At 38.4% G+C, this 24749-nt stretch overlaps 1 protein-coding gene across 2 annotated transcripts in view; it reads right to left on the reverse strand.

The window, feature by feature from the left end:
• The window catches only part of LOC122725756 (DBIRD complex subunit ZNF326-like), a 35511-nt gene extending 11353 nt beyond the window's left edge, over positions 1–24158 (reverse strand). Inside the window, exons 1-7 of one of the 2 annotated variants that reach the window (XM_043963026.1) lie at positions 23958–24158; positions 22780–22946; positions 12251–12286; positions 12047–12161; positions 9182–9587; positions 6537–6732; positions 1161–1269 (exon numbers count right to left, since the gene is read on the reverse strand). In XM_043963026.1, coding sequence (XP_043818961.1) covers positions 1161–1269; positions 6537–6732; positions 9182–9587; positions 12047–12161; positions 12251–12284 — 860 coding nt within the window. In that variant the 5' untranslated portion in view covers positions 12285–12286; positions 22780–22946; positions 23958–24158. The remainder of the gene's footprint in view (positions 1–1160; positions 1270–6536; positions 6733–9181; positions 9588–12046; positions 12162–12250; positions 12287–22779; positions 22947–23957) is intronic. The other variant, XM_043963025.1, reaches the window with a different exon arrangement.
• Positions 24159–24749: the final 591 nt, after the last annotated feature.

Here is a 24749-nt window from a genome sequence, read left to right on the forward strand (position 1 = left end):
ACATTCAGAGCCTCTGAAATAATCCTAGAATTTAGGACCATGGTTATAAGGGAACCTAGAGTAATGCTGCCAGATGACAATTTACAAAAAGGTAATAAAAGCTATCCAGAAGAGGAAGGAGTTGCCTCAAGAGCTAAAGAATTTCCCTTCACTTGAAAATGCAGCTAGGTGGCGCAGTGGATAGAGCACCGGCCCTGGAGTCAGGAGGACCTGAGTTGAAATCTGGCCTCAGACACTTAACACTTACTAGCTGTGTGATCCTGGGCAAGTCATTTAACCCCAATTGCCTCACAAAAAAAAAAAAAGTAAAGGCTGAATGACAACTTGACACATCTTGGCATTCACTTTGCCACTACCACTGCCCTGTCACACTCACCTGAACACCACCTTCCTTTCTCTGGACCTGAAACTGTGCTTTCCTCTCACTTTCCTTTGCTGATTAGCCTACTTCAAGTTAATTAGATTGTAGCCACACCTGGCTAGCACTTAAGGAGGTATTGTTCTCAGAAGCTAAGGACTTTGAACTCAACTCAAGACCACCTTCAAGTCCTGTGAACCAATGCATTTGGATGACACCTGCCAATCAGATTGAAGCAGTGTATAAGGACCGCCTCTGCTCCAGACCTATAAAAAGCTTCCACACTCAGTGTGAGGAGAGCTCCTTGTTGAAGCAGGCTCATGGCAGAGGACTTGAGGAAGAACCCAATCAGGCTGGAACTCTAGGCTAGATATGCCTTTTCTTAACTTTCGGAACTCCACATGAATACCTGGTATGCTTTAATAAATGCTTAATGCCCAAAGACTAGTGCTAAAGCTTCTAACTTAAGGTGACCACACATTAAATTTTAAACATCATAGTCCCCCAGGGCCTAGCAAACTGCCTAGCATATATTAGATGCTTAATAATGTTTCTTAACTTATTCATCTCTAATCACTTGCCAGAGGATCCTCCTTTTGTTAGCTATGGATTGGACTAGACGGCTTCTGAGGTTCTTTCCTATTCATAACCATGTCTGAAAATATTTGATAATGGAAATATTATTCAGTTTCCCAGAAATGTCCATTACTTTTACTTTATATGGTTCTGGCACCTAGCCTGTCTCCCACATATTAGGCACTTAATGTTTACTTAAATTCTGATTATTTCATTAAGCACAGACCTGTACTCATCACCATATTTCTCACTGATCTTCTCTCTTCTCCGCCTTTGTTTCTCTCTTCTTATTTCAATTCGTCGTTTCTCTTCTTCACTTTTAGGGGCCATTTTAGCTAGTAAATTACATAAATAACAACAGTCAAAACTAAAATAATATTTACTAAAATTTCTTCCCTCTCTTCTAGCCAAGAGGTTTGGAAAAGTCTTTTTTAGACGTTTTAGAGCCAGCAGTGATGATGCTCCAAACTAACCTCCTTATAGTTGCTATGTATTCTGTGTTACATAAGGAGAGGAGAATTGTGGGGAGAATTTGGAGTTAAGATTTTAATCTGTTTTTTTTTTGTTTTGTTTTTCGTTTTCCAAAAAAAGCAGCAGCAGCAAGCAGTTCTAACACCAAGAAATTCTAATCAGGATCACCCAAACAAATGGTTATCTGTTTGAAGCCCTTCAAAAAGGAAGAAGGGACTACCTCTGAAGAAAATCTATTCTACTTTCAGATAGCTAATTATTACAAGTTTTCCCTCACATTTTATTTAAATTGCTCTTCTGAAACTTCTATCCATTGCTCTAGGTTCTGATCTCTGAGACCAAAAGACCCATTTTCATTCAATCAATAAACATTTTAAAAGTGCCTACTATGTCCCAGGCACTGTGCTAAGCACTGGGAATACAAAAAAGAGGCAAAAGAATCCCTGCCCTCAAGAAGCTTACAATCTACTGGGGGAGACCAGATGCAAACAAATACATACATAACTAGCTATATACAGGATTAATGGGAAATAATTAAAAGAGAAAAAGCAGTGGAATTAAGAGAGTTAGAAAAGGATTTCTGTAAAAGGAGAGATTTTATTGAAACTTAAAGGAAGCCTGAAAGGACAGTAGGCAAAGCAGAAGAGGGAGAGTGTTCCAGGTATGGCTGAAGCTAGAGAAAATGCCCAGAGCCAAGAGATGAGAGTCTCTTGTTTGTAGCACACACAGCCAGGGGGCCAGCATCACTGGATCAAAGAGCACACACTGGGGAGTAAAGAGTAAGAAGACTGGAGAGATGGGTTGGGGCCTGATGATGAGGGACTCTGAAAGCCAAACAGAGCATTCTATACTTCTTCCTGGAGGCAATAGGAAGTCAATGAAGTTTACTGAGTAGGGGAGGTGACATAATCCACATGGCAGCCCTTCAAATACTTCAACACAATTCTTATTTCCCCATAACCCCCTTTACCCTTACCTAAGTTTTCTCACCTCCAAGTTAACCACTCCCAGATCCTCCAACCATTCCTCATGGCATGGACTCAAGGCTCATGGAACAGAGGAGAGAAAAGCCAGGCATAGTCTAACATGCACCCCGGATTTGGCAAGGACATTCTTTTCAAAGGGTTCAGAGATCAAACAGGTGGGATCCCCTAATTTAAAATTCCAGAGGGGAACTTAGCCCAAAGGGTAGGGAAGGAAAAGGAATAAGAATGTATACAGTGAGTATACTACATGTCAGGCACAGTGCTCAGTGCTTTTACAAAGCTCCTCACTGCAACCCTGTGAGATAGATACTATTACTGTCTCCATTTTTCAGCTGGGGAAACTGCTTAAGCAACTTGTCCAGAGTGACACATCTAGTAAGTAGCTGAGGCCAGATTTGAACTTGAGTTTTTCTGACTCCAGACTCATTGCTCTATGCATGAGCCACCAGCTACCTCTAAAAGGAACAGGAAGCTCTCGTGAATGTCACTGTGAGGACAAAGGGGGAATCATTCCCAACAGAAAAAGATGGAGTTGCTTAAAGAGACAAATATGAATGTCCAGAGAATCTCCTCAACGAACTGAGATTTTTTAGGGCTGGACAGAAGGAAATGAGGGCAGAAAACATCAGGGAAAGACAAAAATGTGGCAGCATCTTATGAGAATAATGTAAGGAACACTAAAACTCCCGAAGCTGATGAAGGACACAGAGCAAGAACAGGAGGAAATTAAAGGACAACAAAAAACACCAGTATTTGTTGCTGATGTTAACTACTGAGTCAAAGTAGAAGACAGGATAAAGAACCAGAGAGGGAAGAGCTACTCAACTTAGTTTGATTCTATTTTCTCTGCCCAGAAGAATGACCTTTGGATCAGAGTGCAAAGTACAAAATGGCTAGTAGAAAGCTGGTACCCAACAGAGAATGAGGAAGAGAATACCTACCTGCTCTTAAGTTCAAGTGACCAAGCTGATCGAAGAACTACATATTAGAGGACTAAAAACTGGCAGGTGGAATTGCTGAACCATTGTCAGGGACTCCTAAAGAACTGTGCACAATGGGAAAAGAGTTATAGGAATAAGGCAAATTTTTGAAACGGAGAAAAGCGAATTCTGCAAACAGCATGATAGGTTGGACTTCAATTTCGGGTGAAATGCCTGGATGTATTATTAAAAGGATGGCTAGTGAGCATCTAGAAAAGGAAGAAGCAATCCTAAAGAGCAAGCATGAATTGAATGAATTAAAAAGAGGTGAAGTTGGGCAGCTAGATGGCGCAGTGGTTAAAGCGCTGGCCCTGGATTCAGGAGTACCTGAGTTCAAATCCAGCCTCAGACACTTAACACTTACTAGCTGTGTGACCCTGGGCAAGTCACTTAACCCCCATTGCCCCACGCCAAAAAAAAAAAAAAAAGAGGTGAAGTTGTGCTACAATGGAGTTGCATCATACTCCCCTAATTAACTTAGGGGAATTCAACTGTTGTATGCTTAGATCAAAACAAAAAATTTCCTGAGAGAAAGATGACAATTTAAATAGGCCATATGATTCTACCAGCCATGTGAGTCTTCTATTCCCTCAGCCAGTCTCAGCTCCTAAGTACTTCTCAAAATACAGGCATCTCTCTGTAGTATTAGAGTAAAAATTCTAATCCTGGGTGATAAGAAAAAATTAAATTTATGATCAACTGTATCCAAAATCAACCATTCTAGATCTATCTGCACTCTAATAAATATTTCTTTCCTTTAAAGAGTTCAAGCACTTAGGAAGGAGCATCTTTTAAGATACTACTATTTAAAAGATACTATACTAGGGGCAGCTAGGTGGTGCAGTGGATAGAGCACTGGCTCTGTAGTCAGGAGTACCTGGGTTCAAATCCAGCCTCAGACACTTAACACTTACTAGCTGTGTGACCCTGGGCAAGTCACTTAACCCCAAATTGCCTCACTAAAAAAAAAAAAAGATACTATACTGTAGTTTAGGATGACTGAAAAGATTTTACAAGATAATTATGACTATATGGGATTTCTGCCTTAAAAATTACTTTAGTACATAAGCTCCAAACAAGATATGATGCCACTGTACTTTCTTTTCCTTTTCTGACTGGTAGAGTAAAGAATGCTGTACTCCAATAGTTTCCTGAAAAATTCTGGCAAAGCCTTTCAAAAATACTCTAACGTTATTCTTAAAAGATGGAGAGATGTAAGCTAAAGGAAGTTATAAGTAGTTGAAACATTAATTATTAGAGAAATGCAAATTACAACAACTCAGATTTACTGTCTCATATCCATCAAATTAGCAAAGTTTGCAGAAAAGGAAAATGATAAATAAATGATGGAAAAGTTTCCATTCTGGAAAGCAATTTGGAACTATGTCCAAACAGCTATATAAAATTGTGCAAACCAATGACCAATGTCCAATGACACTGCTGCTAGATATTTACCCCAAAGAAATCAAAGAAAGAAGAAAAGGAAAAAATGTAAACAAAAAATATTTATAGCCGCTCTCTTTATGGTGGCAACAAATTGGAATCAATTAAAGAATGGCTTAACAAGTTATGGTATTATATTGTTATTAGTATATTGTCTGTTAGCATTGATTATGACATTCTGTTAATTTTTTATTTATTGTTTATTATTTATTGTTCCATCAAGGAAACACCCTGTGTTTCTTGACGAAACAAAGGGGGGAATGTAAAGAATTAATTATTATTTGAGGTTTTTATGACCCCATCTTTTGGCTAGAATTAAAGAAAACCAAAAAACTGAGTGCTCGCACTGGCCTCTGGGGCTCCACAAACGGCACAGTGCTCCACCCACTGGTTGTAGCTGTCGCCATGGTGCTGGCACCTCACGTCATCACCACTTGCCAACACCTACATGGGCCTGGCAAAATTATGATTGGAAGCCCAGTGAGGGCAGTCATGTGACTGACAGAGTGACCAGCTAATTGGCTGGGGCCTGTGTGTGGTCAGCCTGGGGTCTGCTGGGAAGGAGGGAGGTTTTTTTTCCGCCATTCTAGCTTTAAGCTGGAAGGCAACAGGATGCTAATATGTGTTCTCAGCTGATTCCTGGGCAGTGGTGTTGTTCAGGTTGTATAATTTCCCTTTCCCCATTTTATTTCCTTTCCCTTGATCCTACTGATCCTGTTTGTGTTCTTTAAGTTCGTTCTTGTTAAATAAATCCTGCTCTGTTTTGAGGGAGACTTTCTCCTTCCTTGCCCCAACACTGAGGCGAGACACTTAGCTAACGCTCCCCAATTAAAAATTGGTCCCCACAGTTTATAAACAGAGGGTAGAATACTATTGTGCTGAAACAATGAAAAAGATGGTGTAAGAATGATGCAGGGGATAGTTTTACAGAAACCTGAGAAGACTTTTATGCACTGATCCAAAGTAAAGTGAGTAGAACTGTTTTATATAATAACAGCAATACTGTAAAGACAAAGAACTCTGGAAGACTTAGGAATTCTAATCAATGCAACAACCAACCAAAATTCAAGAAGACCCATGATGAAACATGCTAGTTATCTCCTGAGAGAGAGCTGATGGATGTAGAGGGCAGACTGAAGCAAAATGTGTACATACATAGATACATACACACACACACGTAAAAACACTTAATTTACGTGCACAATTTTACATACACATATAACAAACATGTATGTGCGTATGTGTGTGCATACATGTGTATACACATGTGTATGCACACACGTATATTACTTTTTCTACATGTTTGTAAAAGATTCTAGTTTTCTTGTTCTCTCATTGTGAAGTGAGATAGTAGAAACAGGAGAAAATGCAGACTAAAAATAAAATAGTAAATTGAAATTTTTTTAAAGTAAAAATTAGTTGTTGTTAGAACTGGGTAAATGGCTAGATTCAAAGAATAACTAATGACTTGACTTTAGTTTGGAAGAGACTTACTAAGACCAATTCAATAACATAATTTTGTAACAGAAAAACTGAAAACTTTTTAGGAATCTTAAGTACCTGTCAAGTTTAAGAACTAATTTTCAATACAAGCAGTACTGAATATGAGACAATCAATGTGATTTTGTGCATAAAACTTTTGTGCAATCCAAACTAGAAAGCATTAAAAAAAAAAGTTTAAAAATAAAACGGCCTAACTGATCACTTCACTTTACTACTTACTCGGTGATTTTTTCTGGTTAATCTTCTCGATCACTTTTGTCAGTTTGAGCTTCTTGATAAATGTCCCTCCAGGCTTATTCGATGGCTGCATCAATTTTCTCTTGATTCCTCTTGCAGCAACTGCTACATTACTGGGTTTGTTATGATAGTCTACAACAATTCCAGGTCTGTGCTTGCCTCCAAAATCGCCCATATGCTGTAAATTTATGAAATCAATAATTATTAGGAAATTATCCATATAAAAATATCAATTCATATATAAGTTACACATTTCCTATTCTTTTGTTTACTCCTGAAAATTCCCCAGAATGTATATTCTGACATAAGCAGCACCCTGGAAAAACATTCAATGGATCAGTATATATTTTCATCAGTAGAACAAATAGAGATATTTCCTACCTATACATTGGATTTCTAAATTTCACAATGATTAATCCAGATCATGAACATGCCTATCAAAAGGATAAAACTTGTACAACTCTCTCTGACAACTCCTCTTCAGAGTTTCCAATAGAACTATCCCCCCAAAATAGCTTACAGTGAATTGTTACTTTGCTAAAACTTTGTCTCTGAGCAGAAAAGGTGCTTGTGTTTGTAGCTTTTTGAAAGGGAAAAAGGTGCTAAAAATCCATTATAATTTTCATAGGATAAAGACCCAGAGCTGAAAGGGAACTCAGACACTATCTAGTCCACCCCCACCCTATCCCATTCTCCCTTTTTACAGATGAGAAGACTGAGGTCTTAACTGACCTTGCCCAGGGTCATAGAGGTTTAAAGTAAGTAAGTAAAGAGTAATCCCAACTCATCTACTCTGAGAACATTCCCCACCTGGAAAACAGATTCTTAACTGCAGTTTCATGAAGAAAAAAGCTTGCAGATGAAGAGAAATCTAACTAACTTGTTCTTCCTTTTCCTTCCTCTTCTCTAGCCACTACCAAACCCCTAGAGGCCAAATGCCTCAGAGTTTTATTTAAACTAAATACAACCCTTCCAATACAAGACATGGGAGTAATCTGAAGAGAAGAAACCAATGGGAACTGTACAAGTACTATGAAGGGGAAAAGAAAATCTTATTGGTTTATTTAATTCATCAAAAGAAGGTAAGAAAGAAAAGCCCATTCAGACTGGACTGGTGGATCCAAAGTGCAGAAATATCTGTTTTACTGCCATGAAAACAAAACTGATGTTTCTTAAAATGAAATCCCACCCAAAAACCTATTTAAAATAAAATAGGAAACCAAACTATGTAGAAAATAAGCTCTGTTCTACAATTTTTAACAAGTTTTATAAGGTTGTCGATATTCCTTTTTCCAATCTAACATCTGAAATCCCAAGTATTTTCAATTCCTCTTATTTACAAAGTGTACATGAGAGATTTGTTTACAATTACATTTTATGCATGTGAATTATATCTCCCCTAATTAAACAAAGTTTCCAACATGACTTACAGGTTCATGATTTAAAAAACAAACACCCAAATTTTCATTAACTATCCATTAAAGGTGCAATGCATTTTACATAATAGTTAACTGTTTTAAATGTAAAATTTCTACATAAGGACACCAAGTTATTTTGCAGGACTTTTGGCTATTAATCAAAACATGTCCCTTCCTACCTTTTTGCTCAAAAAGTATTTTCCTTTGGAAAAATAAAAGCATTTGACTTTTTAAAAATCCATTTTTTTAATTACATCAATGACAGGGATACAAAATTCTCATATGACCAACCTACATTATAACCCCAAAATCTATGTACTTACTATAAAAAATTTCTCATCAATCAAGTTACTTATGAATACAGGGATATTTGAATTATATGTTTTGAAATAAAACAATAGGGAGACCTAGTAAAACATACTCATTTAAGTGTTATTACACACAACATATTATTTAATTATAAAATATCATCACATTAAGGCAATCAAGATATTAAACTACCTGTACATAAGAAACTATTATTCCTCAGTGGTTTTATACAAGGGGAAACTGACCAATGAAACATGTAATTAGAGACTGCATTAAAGAAATTAAAACTGAACAAAGAACTACATCAGACTAGCCTTTTTACACATCTTCTCCCAGCATGCCACCACCACCACCACCCAGCCCCAATGTAGAAATATGATTAGGAAAAAAGGAAATCCTTCCAACTTTTAGTCCTTATTGTTTAATGTGGAATCTGTTGAGAATTAGGCTTGCCAGAGCTTATCAGCAAAACTTGGGGGGGAGGGGGGGGAGGGTGTTCATACATTGCACCTTTAACCCACTCAAAACCTTAAAAGGTTTCAGAGTTACCGTTTACAATAATCCCAGAATAACACACCAGCAAAACCGCTCGTGTTTACAAGGAAAATGCAACTCCTTTTAACCCCTTTGAGACCAAACCTGTATCATCCTCACCTTTCCAATAAAAGGATTTGACAAAAAGGTGATGAACCACTCCTCTCCTACTGCCATTCATTTTCAAAGAGACACCAGAAAACAGACTTTGTCAACTTAAGCAGAACTTGTTTACAGCTCAGTTTGTGCTTGGTCAAAGTGCAGTGGGATGAAAACAGCGTGTGATCCATGTTTCAAACTACGGTCTTGAAAGGGTTTAAAAGAGTGACTAGGGAAAAGAATCTGAAAAGATTCTGTTGTACTTACTCCTCGGCCTCGGCCTCGGCCTGTTGATGGTCCTCCAAAAGCATCATAGTTTCTGCTTCCAAACGTACTTTCAGGATAAGCAGGCGTTCCTCTCCCCCGAGAGCCTACAGGTGCAGGCTTCATATGGGGTGAAGAAGAACTGCTGTAGGAAGAGTAACTTTCTCTTCCTCTGTCCTCCATAAACCCAGGCCTCAATTTTGAACGGGAGTAAGGTGCTTCCCAGCTAGACCCGCCCTGGTTTCTACCTCCGAAAGAGTCAAGGCTATTCCGGTAGGAGCTCTCAAATCGACCACCATAACTACCTCCGAAGCGGCTTTGTTCGGGTTCATTAAAATCATAGCCAGATCTGAACAGATCTCGCCCACCCAGAGAAGACCCGGAGTCGTAAGACTCATAAGGTCCAAACCTGGAAAAGTTGCACAGTGAGGGAAAAAAAAAAGGTAAGCTTACTAATGTTAGACATGGCAAAAGACAAATCATCAGTTGACATTTATCAACTACAGTTCAGTTAGCTTTACTGATTTGTACAATTCTGCTTTCCTTGAAATTTGATTAGGGCTGGGCCGTTTGGCACTTGACCAGATAGAAAGCTATCTGAGCCAATGTCTCAGAGTCAAATGGAAGAAGCCTCGAGGTCTCTACTTCCCAGTGGCTTGGCTATTCAAAACAAAATCTTCTTCTGTCGTTATGTAAGCCCAGCCCTAGTCTCAGGGGGGGAAAGTCACCTGCTAAAGTTCACCAGATACTCAGTTAATACTTCCTTCTTTGAACTATACCTAACATGGAAACATACACAGCATTTACACCTTAATTTTCCTTTTTTTTTTTTTTTGGTTGCATGGGGCAATGAGGGTTAAGTGACTGGCCCAAGGTCACACAGCTAGTAAGTGTCATGAGGCCAGATTTGAATTCAGGCCCTCCTGAATCCAAGGCCAGTGCTTTATCCACCGTGCCACCTAGCTGCCCTCCTACACCTTAATTGGGAAACTATCCTGGGCTACACAGACATAGGCTATTTAGAACACAGAACTGAACCTTAGGCACACCAGAAGTCTATGTCACAAAACTATTTGATTGCCTCTGAAGCAGTCTAAAATTTTGTGTGCTATCCCTGTTGACAAATTTTAACAATCTGCCAATAATCTTTGAGGTCAAGGTCAATATTCAATCCTCAGCCTCTTTCCACTTGTAGACTACTAAGTGTAACAAATTCACAAGGATAAGGCACATGATACAGGACTGAAAAGTGACATCTATCTCTAAGACATACCCTCTACTGATGAAATTTCAAGGCAGATGGGAAGGCAATGCATTGTGAAAAATGACAGTACATGGCATTGATTACTTTAAAAATAATTTCCTAGTCAAAAAAAAAAAAAAGACAATCCCCTGAAACTGACTCCTAAGGAGCCCATAATCTCCCATTTTTAATAAAGAGAAATTCAGCAGAAATCAAAGCAAACCCCTTTTCATTGTACAAATCTAGACTTACAAGTCACTCATGTTCACATAATCAAACTAATTGCCAATAAACTTATTAGAAACATGATTTACAAATGTTGCTTGATATTTTATTCAGAAGTTAGTTTTCTTTTTAAAAAGCCCCAAATTATACGTGAAAACAAAACAAATTGTCTACAGAAATATTTTGTGCACATTTTCAATGCAATATGGTAATAACACATTTTTAAACATTAAAGCATTTTACATTATTTCAATCATTTACAGATTACTAAATGGAAGGTACTATTTACTTCATAAACCCAGCAAATAAAAAAAATATATGTATATATGTATATATATATATATATATATATATATATATATATATATATATATATATATATATTTCCCTCCATCCCCCCCAAAATAACTGACAACTATCAAACTCCAAGAAAGGCAGCACACATTAAGTTCAGGGAAAGAGTGAATACCAATCCAGTCCACCACTGAGGAACCTAGACCATACAATTTACAAAGAAGCATACCAGTTTCCCTTCCTCCTATCTACTTTTACTTACATTCAGTAGGATTCTTTATGCCTTAAAGGACAACAGATGCCTGTTCCCAGAATGTGATTAACCTAAATCTTTCAGGTCATCAACTATAGTTTATGTCTTACATATTAGCAACATTTAAATATAAATAACACTGTACCTAAATTAAAAATAAGCAAGATTATAGTATTTACACTTTTATTTATATGCTACTATCCTAAAATTTATATGTTTTTGGTGTAAGCAGTACCTACCAATAAAATAACCTGGATATGATTTAAAGAGAAGAAAAAGTTTAATATTACAATATACTATTATAATTATACATTAAAATCAAAAGAATATGAATAGCTATCTTAAATGTTCCTTAGATATGGAATACTACCAAACAGATTTACTTAAAAATCACCCTAATTTAAAATGCTTTGCTGCTTTTTCACCCCTTTTCCCACCACTCCCTCTTTGGACAGATTGAAAAAATTATTAACAACAAAGCTTCAAAAAATATTAATGCCAGTAACAAAAGAACCAAAATTATCTTTGATCAAGTGTTGACTGAAGCACTTGGTTTGATGAGTAGACAATGGTTAAAATTAAGTTCTACTTTAGAAACAGACATTAAAATATTTTATAAAATTCCTAATTTTTAATTATTTAGGATTGCTCAGAAACAAAGTTAGAATATATTTGCCAGTTATTTTTTATGCATTATACCTCTTAGATATTCATGATAAGTTTTCAATTTAATGCCAATTTGTTGGTAACAAGTATCAGACAATATACCTAAGGAACACTTAAGTTAAAAGAATTTATTCTAAATCTTATATGAAGCTGTTGAATCATTTGGTCAAATGATTAAGTGATTTACCTGTTACCACCACTACCACCACCACCATGAGTGTCCATGTCATATGATTGATTTAGGTAGGAGTCCATGGGTCTTGGACCCCCATAGGAGCCATGGCCATAGTCACGATCCATCCCTACAAAAATTATAAAGAAACTAAATTAAGCTCCCCTTTACTCACACTCAAATGAAGAATTTTTAGATAAATAACTTTAAATGTCAGACCTCCATAAAATCCATGGCCATAATCCCGATCCATTCCTAAAAGAGAGAAAAAAAAGTCAGTACTGCTCACTCTAAAGACAAGAGCTTGTTTCTAACCCTGATACAAATTCAAGACCAGCACACAATGAGATAGATGTCCTTTGCATATGAACTTGGAGCTTAGTATTCTGCTTACGCTAGCATGCTGACAAGCAATAAAGAAAAATAATACTCATTTTACACAGCTCTCTCTAGCAATACGGTTTTCTCCTCCATCTACTATTTTAAATGAATCCTAACAGAAAAATCTAACCATCCACCTAAGATAACAACTGATCATGAACTAAATAAAAGCTGGATTCTTAACAAAAAAACATAGGAAGTAAAAAACATCAATTGTTTCAGCACACTAACTGACCAGATTCAATGCTTTTAAAACAACAAATTAAACAAAAAATGCTCCACAAGATTTTCCTAAACAATTTATCTATTTGTAAAAGAAACCGTCCCAGGAACTATACTTTTTCTTTACATTATGGTTTGCTTAAAACAGTTCATATCATCACAACTCAAATATTCTGAAAACCTCTTTTTAGCCAAAAGTTATAATTTCCATTATCTATTATCTCTATCGGTTCTACAGATTGAGAATAGGATTCCTAGATATTATTCCCCACACCATGGGACTAGTGCCTGACTTTAACACAAAGTTAACAGATAAAAAGTAAGCTGCATTAAGAAGAAAGAAAAAAAAAGAACCTAACCAGAGATAGCTACTACAGTGATAGAGAAGATATGTGTTGAAGCTTAGAAGATAGAGGAGTTCTAACAGTTACATCTATCTCAAAGAAAAAAGGTCACAAACCCAAAAAGAGTTTTGGGGGACTTTAAAAATCAAATAAGAGAGACCATGGAAAAATTAGGGGAAAAAAGAATGAAAGAAAATTAAGAAAATTATGAGTTCAACCAACTAGATAAAGATATCCAAAAACTTAAGAAGAAAATAACTCTTAAAAATTAGAACTGGGCAAGGGGAAGCTAATCATTTCATAAGACACTAAGAAATAAAAAAGCAAAATCAAAAAAATGAAAAAATAGAAGAGAAGGTGTAATATCACATTAGAAAAACTGACCTGGAGGACAGATTGAGGAGAGATCATATAAGAATTGTTGGACTACCTGAAAGTTATGATCAAAAAACAAGTCTAAACACTATACTTCTAGAAATTATTAAGGAAAATTTCCCAGAGGTTTTAGAAGAAGAGGGTAAAATAGAAATAGAAAAAAATCCACTAATCACTACCTAAAAGAGATCCCAAGATGAAAACTCATAGGAACATCATAGCCAAGTTTTGAATCCCCCAAGTCAAGGAGAAAATACAACAAGCAAATAGGAAAAAATAATTTAAATACCATGGAGCTACAGTCAGGATAACACAGGATTTAGCAGTTTTTGCACTGAAAGTCCAAAAGGCATATTCTGAAGAGCAAAGGAGCTGGGCTTGCAACCAAGAATAATTTACCCAGCAAACCTGTGTATAATCCTGAATGGTGGCAGGGTGTGTGGGGGGAGGAGGGGGAGGGCTGGTGGGGGGGAGATGGCTATTTAATGAACTAAAGGACTTTCAGATATTTGTGAAGAAAAGCCCAGAAATGAATGAACAATCTGACCTACTAGATTCAGGACAAGCATAAGAAGGTAAACATTAAAGACCAATTATATAGTATTTAATAAGGTCAAAATGTTTACTTCTTATATGGGAAACTGTTATCTTAAAGAATGTTATGGGGATGCATCTGAGTATGATGGGATGATTTTGAAAAATAAAACTGGCTTAGGGAGAGGTAAAATAGAGTAATTATCTCATATAAATAAGACATTAATGGAAGAACTATTATGACAGAGGCAGGAAGGGGTGGAGGGCTGGTAGTGCTAGAATCTTATTCTCATCAGAACTGAGTTAAAGAAAGAATAACATACATCTTAAAGAGTTTGAAAGTCTGCTTAACTTACAGAGAAATAGGAGGGTGAAGGGGATAGAATATGAGAGACTTTTAGAAGGGTAGGTAGAGCAAAAAAGTGGAGGCTAGGGGGCAGTTAGGTGGTGAAGTGGATAGAGCACCGGCCCTGGATTCAGGAGGACCTGAGTTCAAATCCAGCCTCAGACACTTGACACTTCCTAGCTGTGTGACCCTGGGCAAGTCACTTAGCCCCAATTGCCTCAACAAAATTAAAAAAAAAAAAGTAGAGGCTAAGGGAAAAGGATAAGGGAGGGCCTCTTACAAAGATGGGTAAATTAAGGAATAGGAGGGCAAGGAGAGAGGATAAGGGAGGGATTCTTTTTTTTTTTTTTTTTTGCTGTGGGGTAATGGGGGTCACACAGCTAGTAAGTGTCAAGTGTCTTGATGCTGGCTTTGAACTCAGGTCCTCCTGAATTCAGGGCAGGTGTTTTATATCCACTGAGCCACCTAGCTGCCCCAGGCAGGGATTCTTTTTTTTTTTTTTTTTTTTTTTTTAGGCAATGGGGGTTAAGTGACTTGCCCATGGTCACACAGCTAGTAAGTGTCAAGTGTCTGAGGCTGGATTTGAACTCTGGTACTCCTGAATCCAGGGCCGGTGCTTTAACCACTGCGACATCTAGCTGCCCCAGGCAGGGATTCTTAAAAGGAGGAGAGGATAAGAGAAAAATTCTTAGAAGGCATGCAGATTAGGGAGGCAGTAATTAAAAGTCAATTAGATGTTTGAGGACCAATGGGGTAAAAAGAGAGGGAGAGAAGGATAAACAGTAAAGAAAAATAGGATGGGGGAAATTCACAACTAGTAATTATAATATTGAATATGAATGGAATGGACTCACCCACAAAACAGAAATGGATAGCAGAATGAACTAAAAACCAGAATCCAACAATATGCTGTTTTACAAGAAACATATTTAAAAATGAAAGATACACATGAATTTATTTTTACTTTATTATGCTTTTTAGATGATGCAAAAAAAAGCAGGGGTAATGATCATAATCCCAGACAAAGTTAAAGCTAAACCAGATTTAATTAAAAGAGAGAAACATGGAAACATGATAGATAATGAAGTAATGTCAACACTAAACCTATGTGCACCAAATGCTATAGCATCCAAATTTTTAAAATAAAAGCTAAATGAATTACAGATGGAAATAGATAGCAAAACTATAATAGTGAAGGACTTCAACCTTTTCCCCTCTCCGAACTAGATAAATGTAACAAACAAATGAACAAAAAGAAAAGTCAAGAAGATGAATAGAATCTTAAATAAGCTAGATATGATAGATATCTGGAGTGAAATGAATGGGAATAGAATGGAATATACATTTTTCTCAGTGGTAAATGGCTCCTTTACAAAAACTGACCACGTGTTAGAACATTAAAAACTTTATGTTAAATGCAGAAAAGCAGAAATATTAAATGCATTCTTTTCAGATCATAATGCAATAAAAATGTTATTTAATAAGGGACCATATAAATACAGATTAAAAATTAATTGGAGACTAAATAACCTAATTTTAAAAGAATGAATGGATTAGAGAACAAGTCACAGAAACAATAAATAATTGTATTAAGGAGAATAATAATGAAACAAGATCTCAAAACCCAGGGGATGCAGTAAAAGCAATAATCAGAGGAAATTTTACATCCTTAAATATTTACATCAATAAAAAGAAAAAGAACAGAAAAATCTGGAAAAATAACAAATTAAAATAAATTAACAGGGCAGCTAGTTGGCACAGTGGATAAAGCACTGGCCTTGATTTCAGGAAGACCTGAGTTCAAATCCTGACCTCAGACACTTGACACTTACTAGCTGTGTGACCCTGGAAAAGTTACTTAACCTTCATTGCCCCTGCCCCCAAAAAATTAAAAAACAAAAACCAATTACCCACAAAATTAAAATTCCTAAAATTAAAAGTGAGTTGAATAATGTAATGAATGCAATGTAATGAATATAAGGAAACCAGTGAATTTATAAATAAAACTTAGAAGTTGGTTTTATGAAAGGAAAAAAAACAATAAAATAAACAACTGGCTAATAAAAAAAAAAAAAAGAAAACCAAATTGCTAGTATCAGATTTTACTGCATCATCCCTTGCTCAAAAATCCTGTGATAACCTTTGCTCATAGGATTAAAAAAAAATACATACATATATTCCTTAGCTTGGCATATAAGGCTGGGTCCAATTAACATTGGGTCCAGCCCAACTGTCCAGTCTTTTTTCATGTTTCCCTTCACACACTGTATATTACTCCCAAAATGGGTGACTAGCCACTGGGCAAGTTTATCTGGTATTCTCCCATTTCTATGCATTCATAGATAGTCTTCGAAGTGTGGAATGGGTCCCTCCCAAATCTTAACATATATATTGAAATCTGCCTTCCTTCAAGGTCCAAATCAGAAGCCAATTTCTCCTTGAAGCCTTCCCTGATTCCCCTGCCCGAATTAATAATGATTTCTCCACCTTAAATGTTCTTTTTGTGTGTTTTGCAGCTCCAAGGCTTGTTTTATTGCTATTTTTTTTTGGGGGGGGGGGATTGTGAAAGGAGCTCTGTGAGTTTAATATCTTTCCTCCACCATCTTGGTTCTGCACACCTTAAGTGTTCTTAAGAGTACTTTGACTGAATCTTTATCACATTCTACCTAGTTTCATATTCATTTATCTGTTTGATCTATGTGATGCCTTTATTAGAATTTAACTGCTTTGTGGTAGACACTGTGCTGTTTCTCATCTTTGAGTCCAGAAGGTACTTTGTCTTTTGTCTGCAGCTCCTAAAAGAGTTGCTTTGCACAAAGGATCATTTATTCCCTTAGAAAAATTAAAACCTACCACAGGTCAAGTAATCAACATAATAAAATTCCAATACAAGAAATGAACAGAGTTGGTTCTCTGCAATTCATAGATTTGACCTTTGTAACTTAACTTCTACATCAACAAATTCTGTTCTACTATAAAGAAGGCATCCAGCTAGAAAACCCTCAACTCTTCTGAGTTAAAAAACAGAAATGGTATGTGAAGTTTAAATTTACTAAATCAATTTAAACAAATATTTATTGATTAGGTACTATGTTCAAGGCACTCTGCTGTTAGACAATGAATATGCTAAAATTTTAAAGGGCCATGCTCCAATAAAGTTTGTTTGGAAGCATTCTCCTAAATAAGGGAGAATGGGACTACAAAAAGACAGGACAGGAAAGGAAAATTTTTTAAAAAGAAGCCCTCAAATAACTAATGCAGATAGTGAACTGAAGATGACATTCGGAGCCTTTATTAAAAATCCTCTAAGAGTACAGGTTCCTAAACTTGGGAATCTGTGGATATACTTTTATTTCATATTTTAATAACGTTATTTCAACATAATCAGTTTTCTTGGCAATTCTATGTATTTTATTCATTTAGAAAAGAGGTGTTGAGGCTTCAACAGATTGCCACAAGCGTCCATGACATAAAAGGTTAAGAACTCCTGTGTGAGTATATTAAGACACAGCACTGATCTTGAAAGTAGAGAAGATCTGGATTCAAATCTCATTTCAGACACAGGTCACTGTCACTATGGGACCTGGAGCAAGCTGTTTAACTTACTAAATCAGAGATTTAGTGGTGACCTAAGTTGGAAGAGAGAGATCTCTACCCAATGAAATAGCAGTTCTTATTATTAGCCTAAAAACCCTTAAAAATCAGAATGCATTGTGATATAGTGGGAAAAGGACTAGTTTTGAAATAAGACCATCTGGGTTCAACATCTAGATATGGTAAAGTGTGAGAGTGGGCAAGTCAATTTCCTTGGGCCTCAGTTTCTCCATCTGTAAAACAGATATAATCCTTACATGACTTACCAGATTTTTAGGATATATAAAATAATCTATGTAAGATCCTTTGCAAACCATAGGTCATTAAATGCATTGTTAGTACATAATCTAAGAAGGTACATTTACAGAAGAGTCAAAGTCTACTTTTAACAGAACTGTTATCTGAAATGATAACTTTCTGAAGAAATCAAAGCTATATATAGTCATATGAAAAATGCCCTAAATCATTACTGATTAGAGAATACAAATTAAAACAATCTTGAGATATCATTTTATGTTGGAGAGGATGTGGAACAACTGGGACACTAATCAATTCACTGTTGGAACTATGAATTGATCCAACCATTTTGGAGAGCAATCTGGAATTATGCCCAAGGAGTGAGAAAACTGTATTTATACCCTTTGAAGCAGCAAATTCACTATTAGGTCTGTTTCCCAAGATGATTAGGGAAAAAGGAAGAAAAATTTTGTGTTCTAAAATATTTATAGCTGCTCTCTCTGTGATGGCAAAGAATTAGAAGTTAAGAGATGCCCATCGATTGGGGAATGGCTAAACAAGTTATGGTATATGACTGTGATGGAATACTACTGTGCTAAGAGGTGATGAGCTGGTGGATTTTAGAAAAACATGGAAAGACTCGCATGAAATAATGAAGAGTGAAATGAACAAAACCAAGAGAATGCTGCATACACTAAGAGCGATGCTGTCTTAAGAATAACTTTGGGGGGCGGCTAGGTGGCGCAGTGGATAAAGCACTGGCCTTGGATCCAGGAGGACCTGAGTTCAAATCCAGCCTCAGACACCTGACACTAGCTGTGTGACCTTGGGCAAGTCACTTAACCCTCACTGCCCTACCACCCCCAAAAAAGAATAACTTTGAACAACTAAGTCATTTAGAGGATTATAAATACTCAAATCAACTACAAAGGACCTATGAAGGAAGCTGCTATCCACCTCCAAAGAAAGAACTGATAAATAGATGTATAGTATGATTTTATATAACACACATACATAATGGGATCCTTTTCTAGGATGAGATGGGAAGGGAGGCAAAAATATAAATAAAAAAGGCACAGAAGAGAACAAAAAAATCTTAGGGGTAGCTTTGAAAACAATGTGCAGTCTTATTGCATAGTTTGTTGGGGGTTTTTTACATAAATTGTGTGAAATGGAAATTCCGGGTTTAATACTGAATCCTCTTTTTATTTTGTACTGTGTACATTGCAACATTCTCTTTTTTTGTCTTTCCATATCTAAGTTCAAAATTTTAGAAAGAAAACCCATGAGGGTGTGATCAAATTTAGATTTGGAAAAATGGAGTATTCATTAAATATATGTTCTATATCAAAAAGAAAAAGAAGAAATTCCATCTTCCCCCCACCAAAATAATTGCTATTACTAATAATTACTTGAATGTTACATATTTAGAAGGATGCTAGAACTCTATACTAGATTTTAATATGGATCACTTGACAGAAGGCTAGCCTTGGAGTCAGGAAGACCTACCTGCCTCTGACACATACTAGTTATCCCATCATGGCAAACAAGTTGCTCAGAGTAAACAAGAGTTACTACACAGGAAATTTCCCGAACCAATGAAACCTCCTGTCCTGCCTCTGAAATACTCAAGAATAAAAATAATCTATGTGAGTCCCTATATTAATTTCTACTTTACAGATGAGAAAATTACAGGACTTGCCTAAACCACAAAGACAGTGAGCAACAAAGGAAAGACTTAAAAGCAAATCTTCTCTTTTCATTTTAACACGTTTTCCTTAGTAATACTGGCGCATGTCTGTGTACACAATTTTGTGCACCACCACGTGTGAACACACACACACATGCATACACACCCTTTGGTCCAGCTAATGCTCATTGTGCACATAAATGTGATGCAAGGAATCCAATAGTTAATTACTTTTGCTTTGGTAATAATGCATTACTGTTGGGGCAGCTAGGTGGCGCAGTGGATAGAGCGCTGGCCTTGGAGTCAGGAGTACCTGAGTTCAAATCCAGCCTCAGACACTTAACACTTACTAGCTGTGTGACCCTGGGCAAGTCACTTAACCCCAATTGCCTCACTAAAAAGAAAAAATAATAATAATAATAATGCATTACTGTTTTCTCCTACCCTAGTAGGGGCAGATTTTGAGTATATTAGTGTATTATAAACTCTTTGAGATCACAGATTCTCTCATTCAGGTTTGTACCCCCTTCAAGTACCCTGAAGATCACCTCTCAATAAATTTTGAAGAATTGAATTGAAATACTGGATATAACATCACAAAAATTAGTCTCATTACCTGATCTATACCAACTGACAGCAGGGAGAGGTAGTTTCTGAGTGAAAAAGAGAAGCATCCTAGAATTAAAGCAATTTTAAAACTGACAACCTATGTCCTCCAAATTAATTTTTTTCCACTTAAACTCTACTAAAGAGTCTAAGATTTTGTCTCAAGATATACATATGTCACTACTTGGCATGACTACAATTCACAAAATACTTCACCTCTTCTCAAAGCAAAGAAATATCACTCTTATTAGTTGTATGAATACAAACTAATAAAAGAACATAAAGTTTATCCACAAATATGAAACAGTCCTTTGGCGCTGGGCTAGAATATACCCTGGCTCAAGTAACATCCTTGGCAAAATAAGAGACTTAAGTGCTGACTGTTTCATGGATTGTCATGGCTCAGTGGAAAAAGCACAGGATATAGTCAAAAGACCTAAAGTTCAAATTCTAGCCCTATACTACCAGTGAGATTGTAAGCAAGTCATTATACATATCTTGCTTATCCTTCTTGACATTTTCTCACGTGTCAAATAAAAGAAATCAGACGGGGTCCTTAACACTGTATTTGTGAGCTTCTGCTTTTAATATTTTGAAAACTATTTCACTATAATTGGTTTTCTTTGTAATCCTATGTATTTTATTGTATGCATTAAAAATCATCCAGAGAGAAATACCAAAGGCTTTAGAAGATTGCCAAAGGGGTCCATGACACAAACTCCCATGCAATAGATCCTAACAGCTACTTAAACTATAGATCCTGACCCCATATGAGGTCACATAACTGAATGTGGGGATCTTGAAAATTTTGGCAACAGTAAAAAGTTATGTATACTTATTTTATATCTTTTTTTTTTAAGTGAGGCAATTAGGGTTAAGTGACTTGCCCAGGGTCACACAGCTATTAAGTGTTAAGTGTCTGAGGCAGGATTTGAACTCAGGTACCCCTTGACTCCAGGGCCGGTGCTCTATCCATATTTTATATACTTATAAACCTGGGGTCACAAGAAAATTTCCCAGGCTAAAAGAGGTCAAGAATGGAAAAAGTTGGGGCAGCTAGGTGGCACAGTGAATAGAGCACTGGCCCTGGAGTCAGGAAGACCTGAGTTCAAATCCAGCCTCAGACACTTGACACTTAACAGCTGTGACCCTGGGCAAGTCACTTAACCCCAATTTCCTCACCAAAAAAAGAAGAACAAGAAAGAAAAAACAAGAAAGAAGAAGGGAAAAAAGTTTAAGAAGCCCTGGAGTAGATGATTTCTTTCTTTTTTTTTTTTTTTTTAGTGAGGCAATTGGGGTTAAGTGACTTGCCCAGGGTCACACAGCTAGTAAGTGTTAAGTGTCTGAGGCCGGATTTGAACTGAGGTACTCCTGAATCCAGGGCCGGTGCTTTATCCACTGCGCCACCTAGCTGCCCCAGTAGATGATTTCTGATGCATATCCCAATTCTAACCCACCAAAACAAAACTAAAAAACCCAATTAAAAAACAAAAACAAAAAACGAATCATTTAATGGAACTTAGCCTAAGCTGGTACTCATACTACAATTGGTCTCAGGTGCACCTGCCAACAGTGGCATGAAAAACACTTTAAAAAAAAATTACTCCTAACTCTAGCCACCTCTAGTCATCATTATTTGGAACTATCCATGTATCAAAGTACTTCTTGATATAAAAGACTAAACAAGAGCCCCTTGCCAACAAATAGCAAAAGAATTTCCTACTGCAAAATAGTTACACAAAAAGCCTACTTCAAATGACATCAACTAATAATTTCTGATTCACAATAATGCTACTGCACTCCCAGACACACCCTCAGATTAAGTATAATTAGCATGCAAACAAAAGAGAAAACATTCAAAAGTCATTTTTTGCATTATTTTTCATTGAATCTGCTATTTTCCCCTTTTCAATGCAAAAGAGAAGCAGGAAAGATTATTTTTCCTTTTCCTTCTTAAAAACAACTAAACAACAGATGTTTTTTCTCCTAGAAAAGCCATTTAAAAAGGCTAAATCTGTAATTATTCAGGACTGATAGTGGAAAGAGTTTTGTGAATTGTCCCAGGCCTTTGTTTGAGGCTGCCCTCCATTTGCTGATTATTTTAGGCAAAGAAGCTTCAATAAAAGGCAGGCTAAAGGAAACTAAGGGAACCAAGGGAAGGAGTAAGGGAAATTCAAATATATCAATACTCTTTTTTTGGGGGGTGGGGGGAATTTGTCTAAAGGTTGGGTGGCCTGAGAAGGACATAACACTAAAATAATGTCTTTCCTTTAACTACTTTCTTGTTATCCATTTGCAAGGCCAACCCACTTGGCTATCAACAATGTCCTGCTTTGGTCAGTCTAGCAGTGAAGGACACTTTTTAACTGTTCTGAAAAATCTGAACAGAGGCTGCTTTTAAAGTTGGGTTAACACTCACAGTACCATGATGCAGAGCAGTATTAGAAGGACTAATGACCTCCAAAGCAGGTTTTATCAAAGAGATCCATACATAGTCCAGGAAATTATGCCAGGGAGAAAACTAGAGGATGCTGCCCACTTCAGCAATAAAGCCTGTTACAATCTTCATTCATTTCAAAGGCTGCCCTGCAAGATGGCATAAACAGATAGATCACTGTCTTGACATCTTTGACACTGCTCCTGGGATTTGTCTCACAAAGGACCTTCTAAAAACTCACCCCAAACTAAGCCATTATAACCTCTAATGCCACTAGGCAAGAGAACAGATTTAAGGCACATCTTCCAGTCGGCTGAACAAGTCACCATCAAGGTTCAGCTCCACAGACACACATAAATGTACCAAGGGGGGCCTGCTTCTAGAGAACTTTCCAGTCATCAGTGCCCCACCCCCTAAAGGTTACCTTGTATCCCTTTTGTGTATTTTGCATGTACTCCCGTGCGTGTTCAGTGTCTCGCTAGAAGCGCCTGCAGGGGCGGGGGCGCTTTGCTCTCGGTATCACATAAAGGGAGCTTAATGGCTCGATCGCTGGCCTTTAAGGCCCCTCCAGCACGACATCGGTGACAACGGAAAAGCTGGGAAATGATCCCGGGTGGCCAGCCACTCACTTAAGGAACGAAGCCGGGAACGCTGCTCCCCGATTTCAAACGGGGGATCGCCCCGCTTTTGTGCCTGGGGTCGGGCTGGCCCGGCAGTCCAGGGCAGGGGTCCTTAACCCGCTAAGGGGGAGGGGGGCCTGGGGACGGTTCTTTTTTCATGTTTTGAGCCCTGGGGTCGGTCTCCTTTGTGATTCTTCGGATTTTTTAAGGACGGGCTCCAGAGAAAGGGTAAGGGGTCCGTCCCCAGGGCTCCGGGGCCCACAGAGGGGTCGCCCCGCCCCCTCCCCGCCCCTGGGGGATGGGACGCCCCTCGGAAAACAAAGCGCCCAAAGGACCGGGGCGGGGCGGGTTCTGGGTGGGCCGAGGGAGGTCGGGGCGGCCTCGCTCGCTCCCACGCACCTTTCTCCCTTCCCCCTCCCCAGGTCGGGCCGGGGCCTAGGCGCGGGACGGCCCGGGGCGCCCGACTAAGCCCCCCAAACAGGTCCGACCATCCTGAGGCGGCCCGGCCAGGCTCGGGGCGACGGGCTGCCGGGGGCTCACCTTCATCGTAATCCATGGCGGGCGGGCGGGTGCCTCGGGCCGGGAGACCCCAAGCAGCGGCTCGTGCTCCGACTCCGGCGGCCGAAGCGGTTAAGGCGACTGAGTAGGATGCTCTCACCTCGGGCGCCTCCCGCGACAACGAGGCTGGCGGGGAGGGGAGAGGGGGGAGTGGGAGAGGTGGGACCCTGGCGGGGCCCGGAAAGGGTCACCGTGGGAGCGCGGTCCGGGATTGGCGGAGATGCGCGTGGATGGGGCGGGGCGGGCGGGGAGGAGGCGTGGGGAAGTCGGCGCTCACGTCACTCCAGGGTTCTCCCAGGACCGGTGCCCCCTCCCCCACAGCAGGTGGGGCGGGGCGGGGCGGGGCGGGCGGGGAGAGCAGGCGAGTGCTGGAGCTAGAGGGATAGGCAGGGAGCCAGAGCTGGGGCGCCTGGGAAGGGCGGGGTCGCCGGCCCAGTGGGGAGGTCTTCCTCTGATTTTTCCGAATGTAATAAAGCGCGTCCTTAACTTAGGGTCTTCTGGGCTCTTATTGAGGAGAAAGGGAAGAAGAGTGCTAGACTTGGGTTCCTATTCAGCCTCCTACACTAACCCTCTCTCCGCATCTCACTTTTTTCATCTGTTAAATGGAAAGAATACCTGTAGCATTCCCCTGGAGGGGTCGTTGTGAAGACCATAGAAGATGCTTTGCAAACTTGACAGCCTTACATAAATGTCACTTCCCGTAGCGGCAAGAAACTAGAGTGCGGGGCTTGGAATGAGCAAGTCCTGGGTTCACATTCCACTCTGACCCTATAA

The sequence above is a fragment of the Dromiciops gliroides genome, chromosome 4 (genome assembly GCF_019393635.1).
Source record: "Dromiciops gliroides isolate mDroGli1 chromosome 4, mDroGli1.pri, whole genome shotgun sequence".
Taxonomy (NCBI): Eukaryota; Metazoa; Chordata; class Mammalia; order Microbiotheria; family Microbiotheriidae; genus Dromiciops; species Dromiciops gliroides.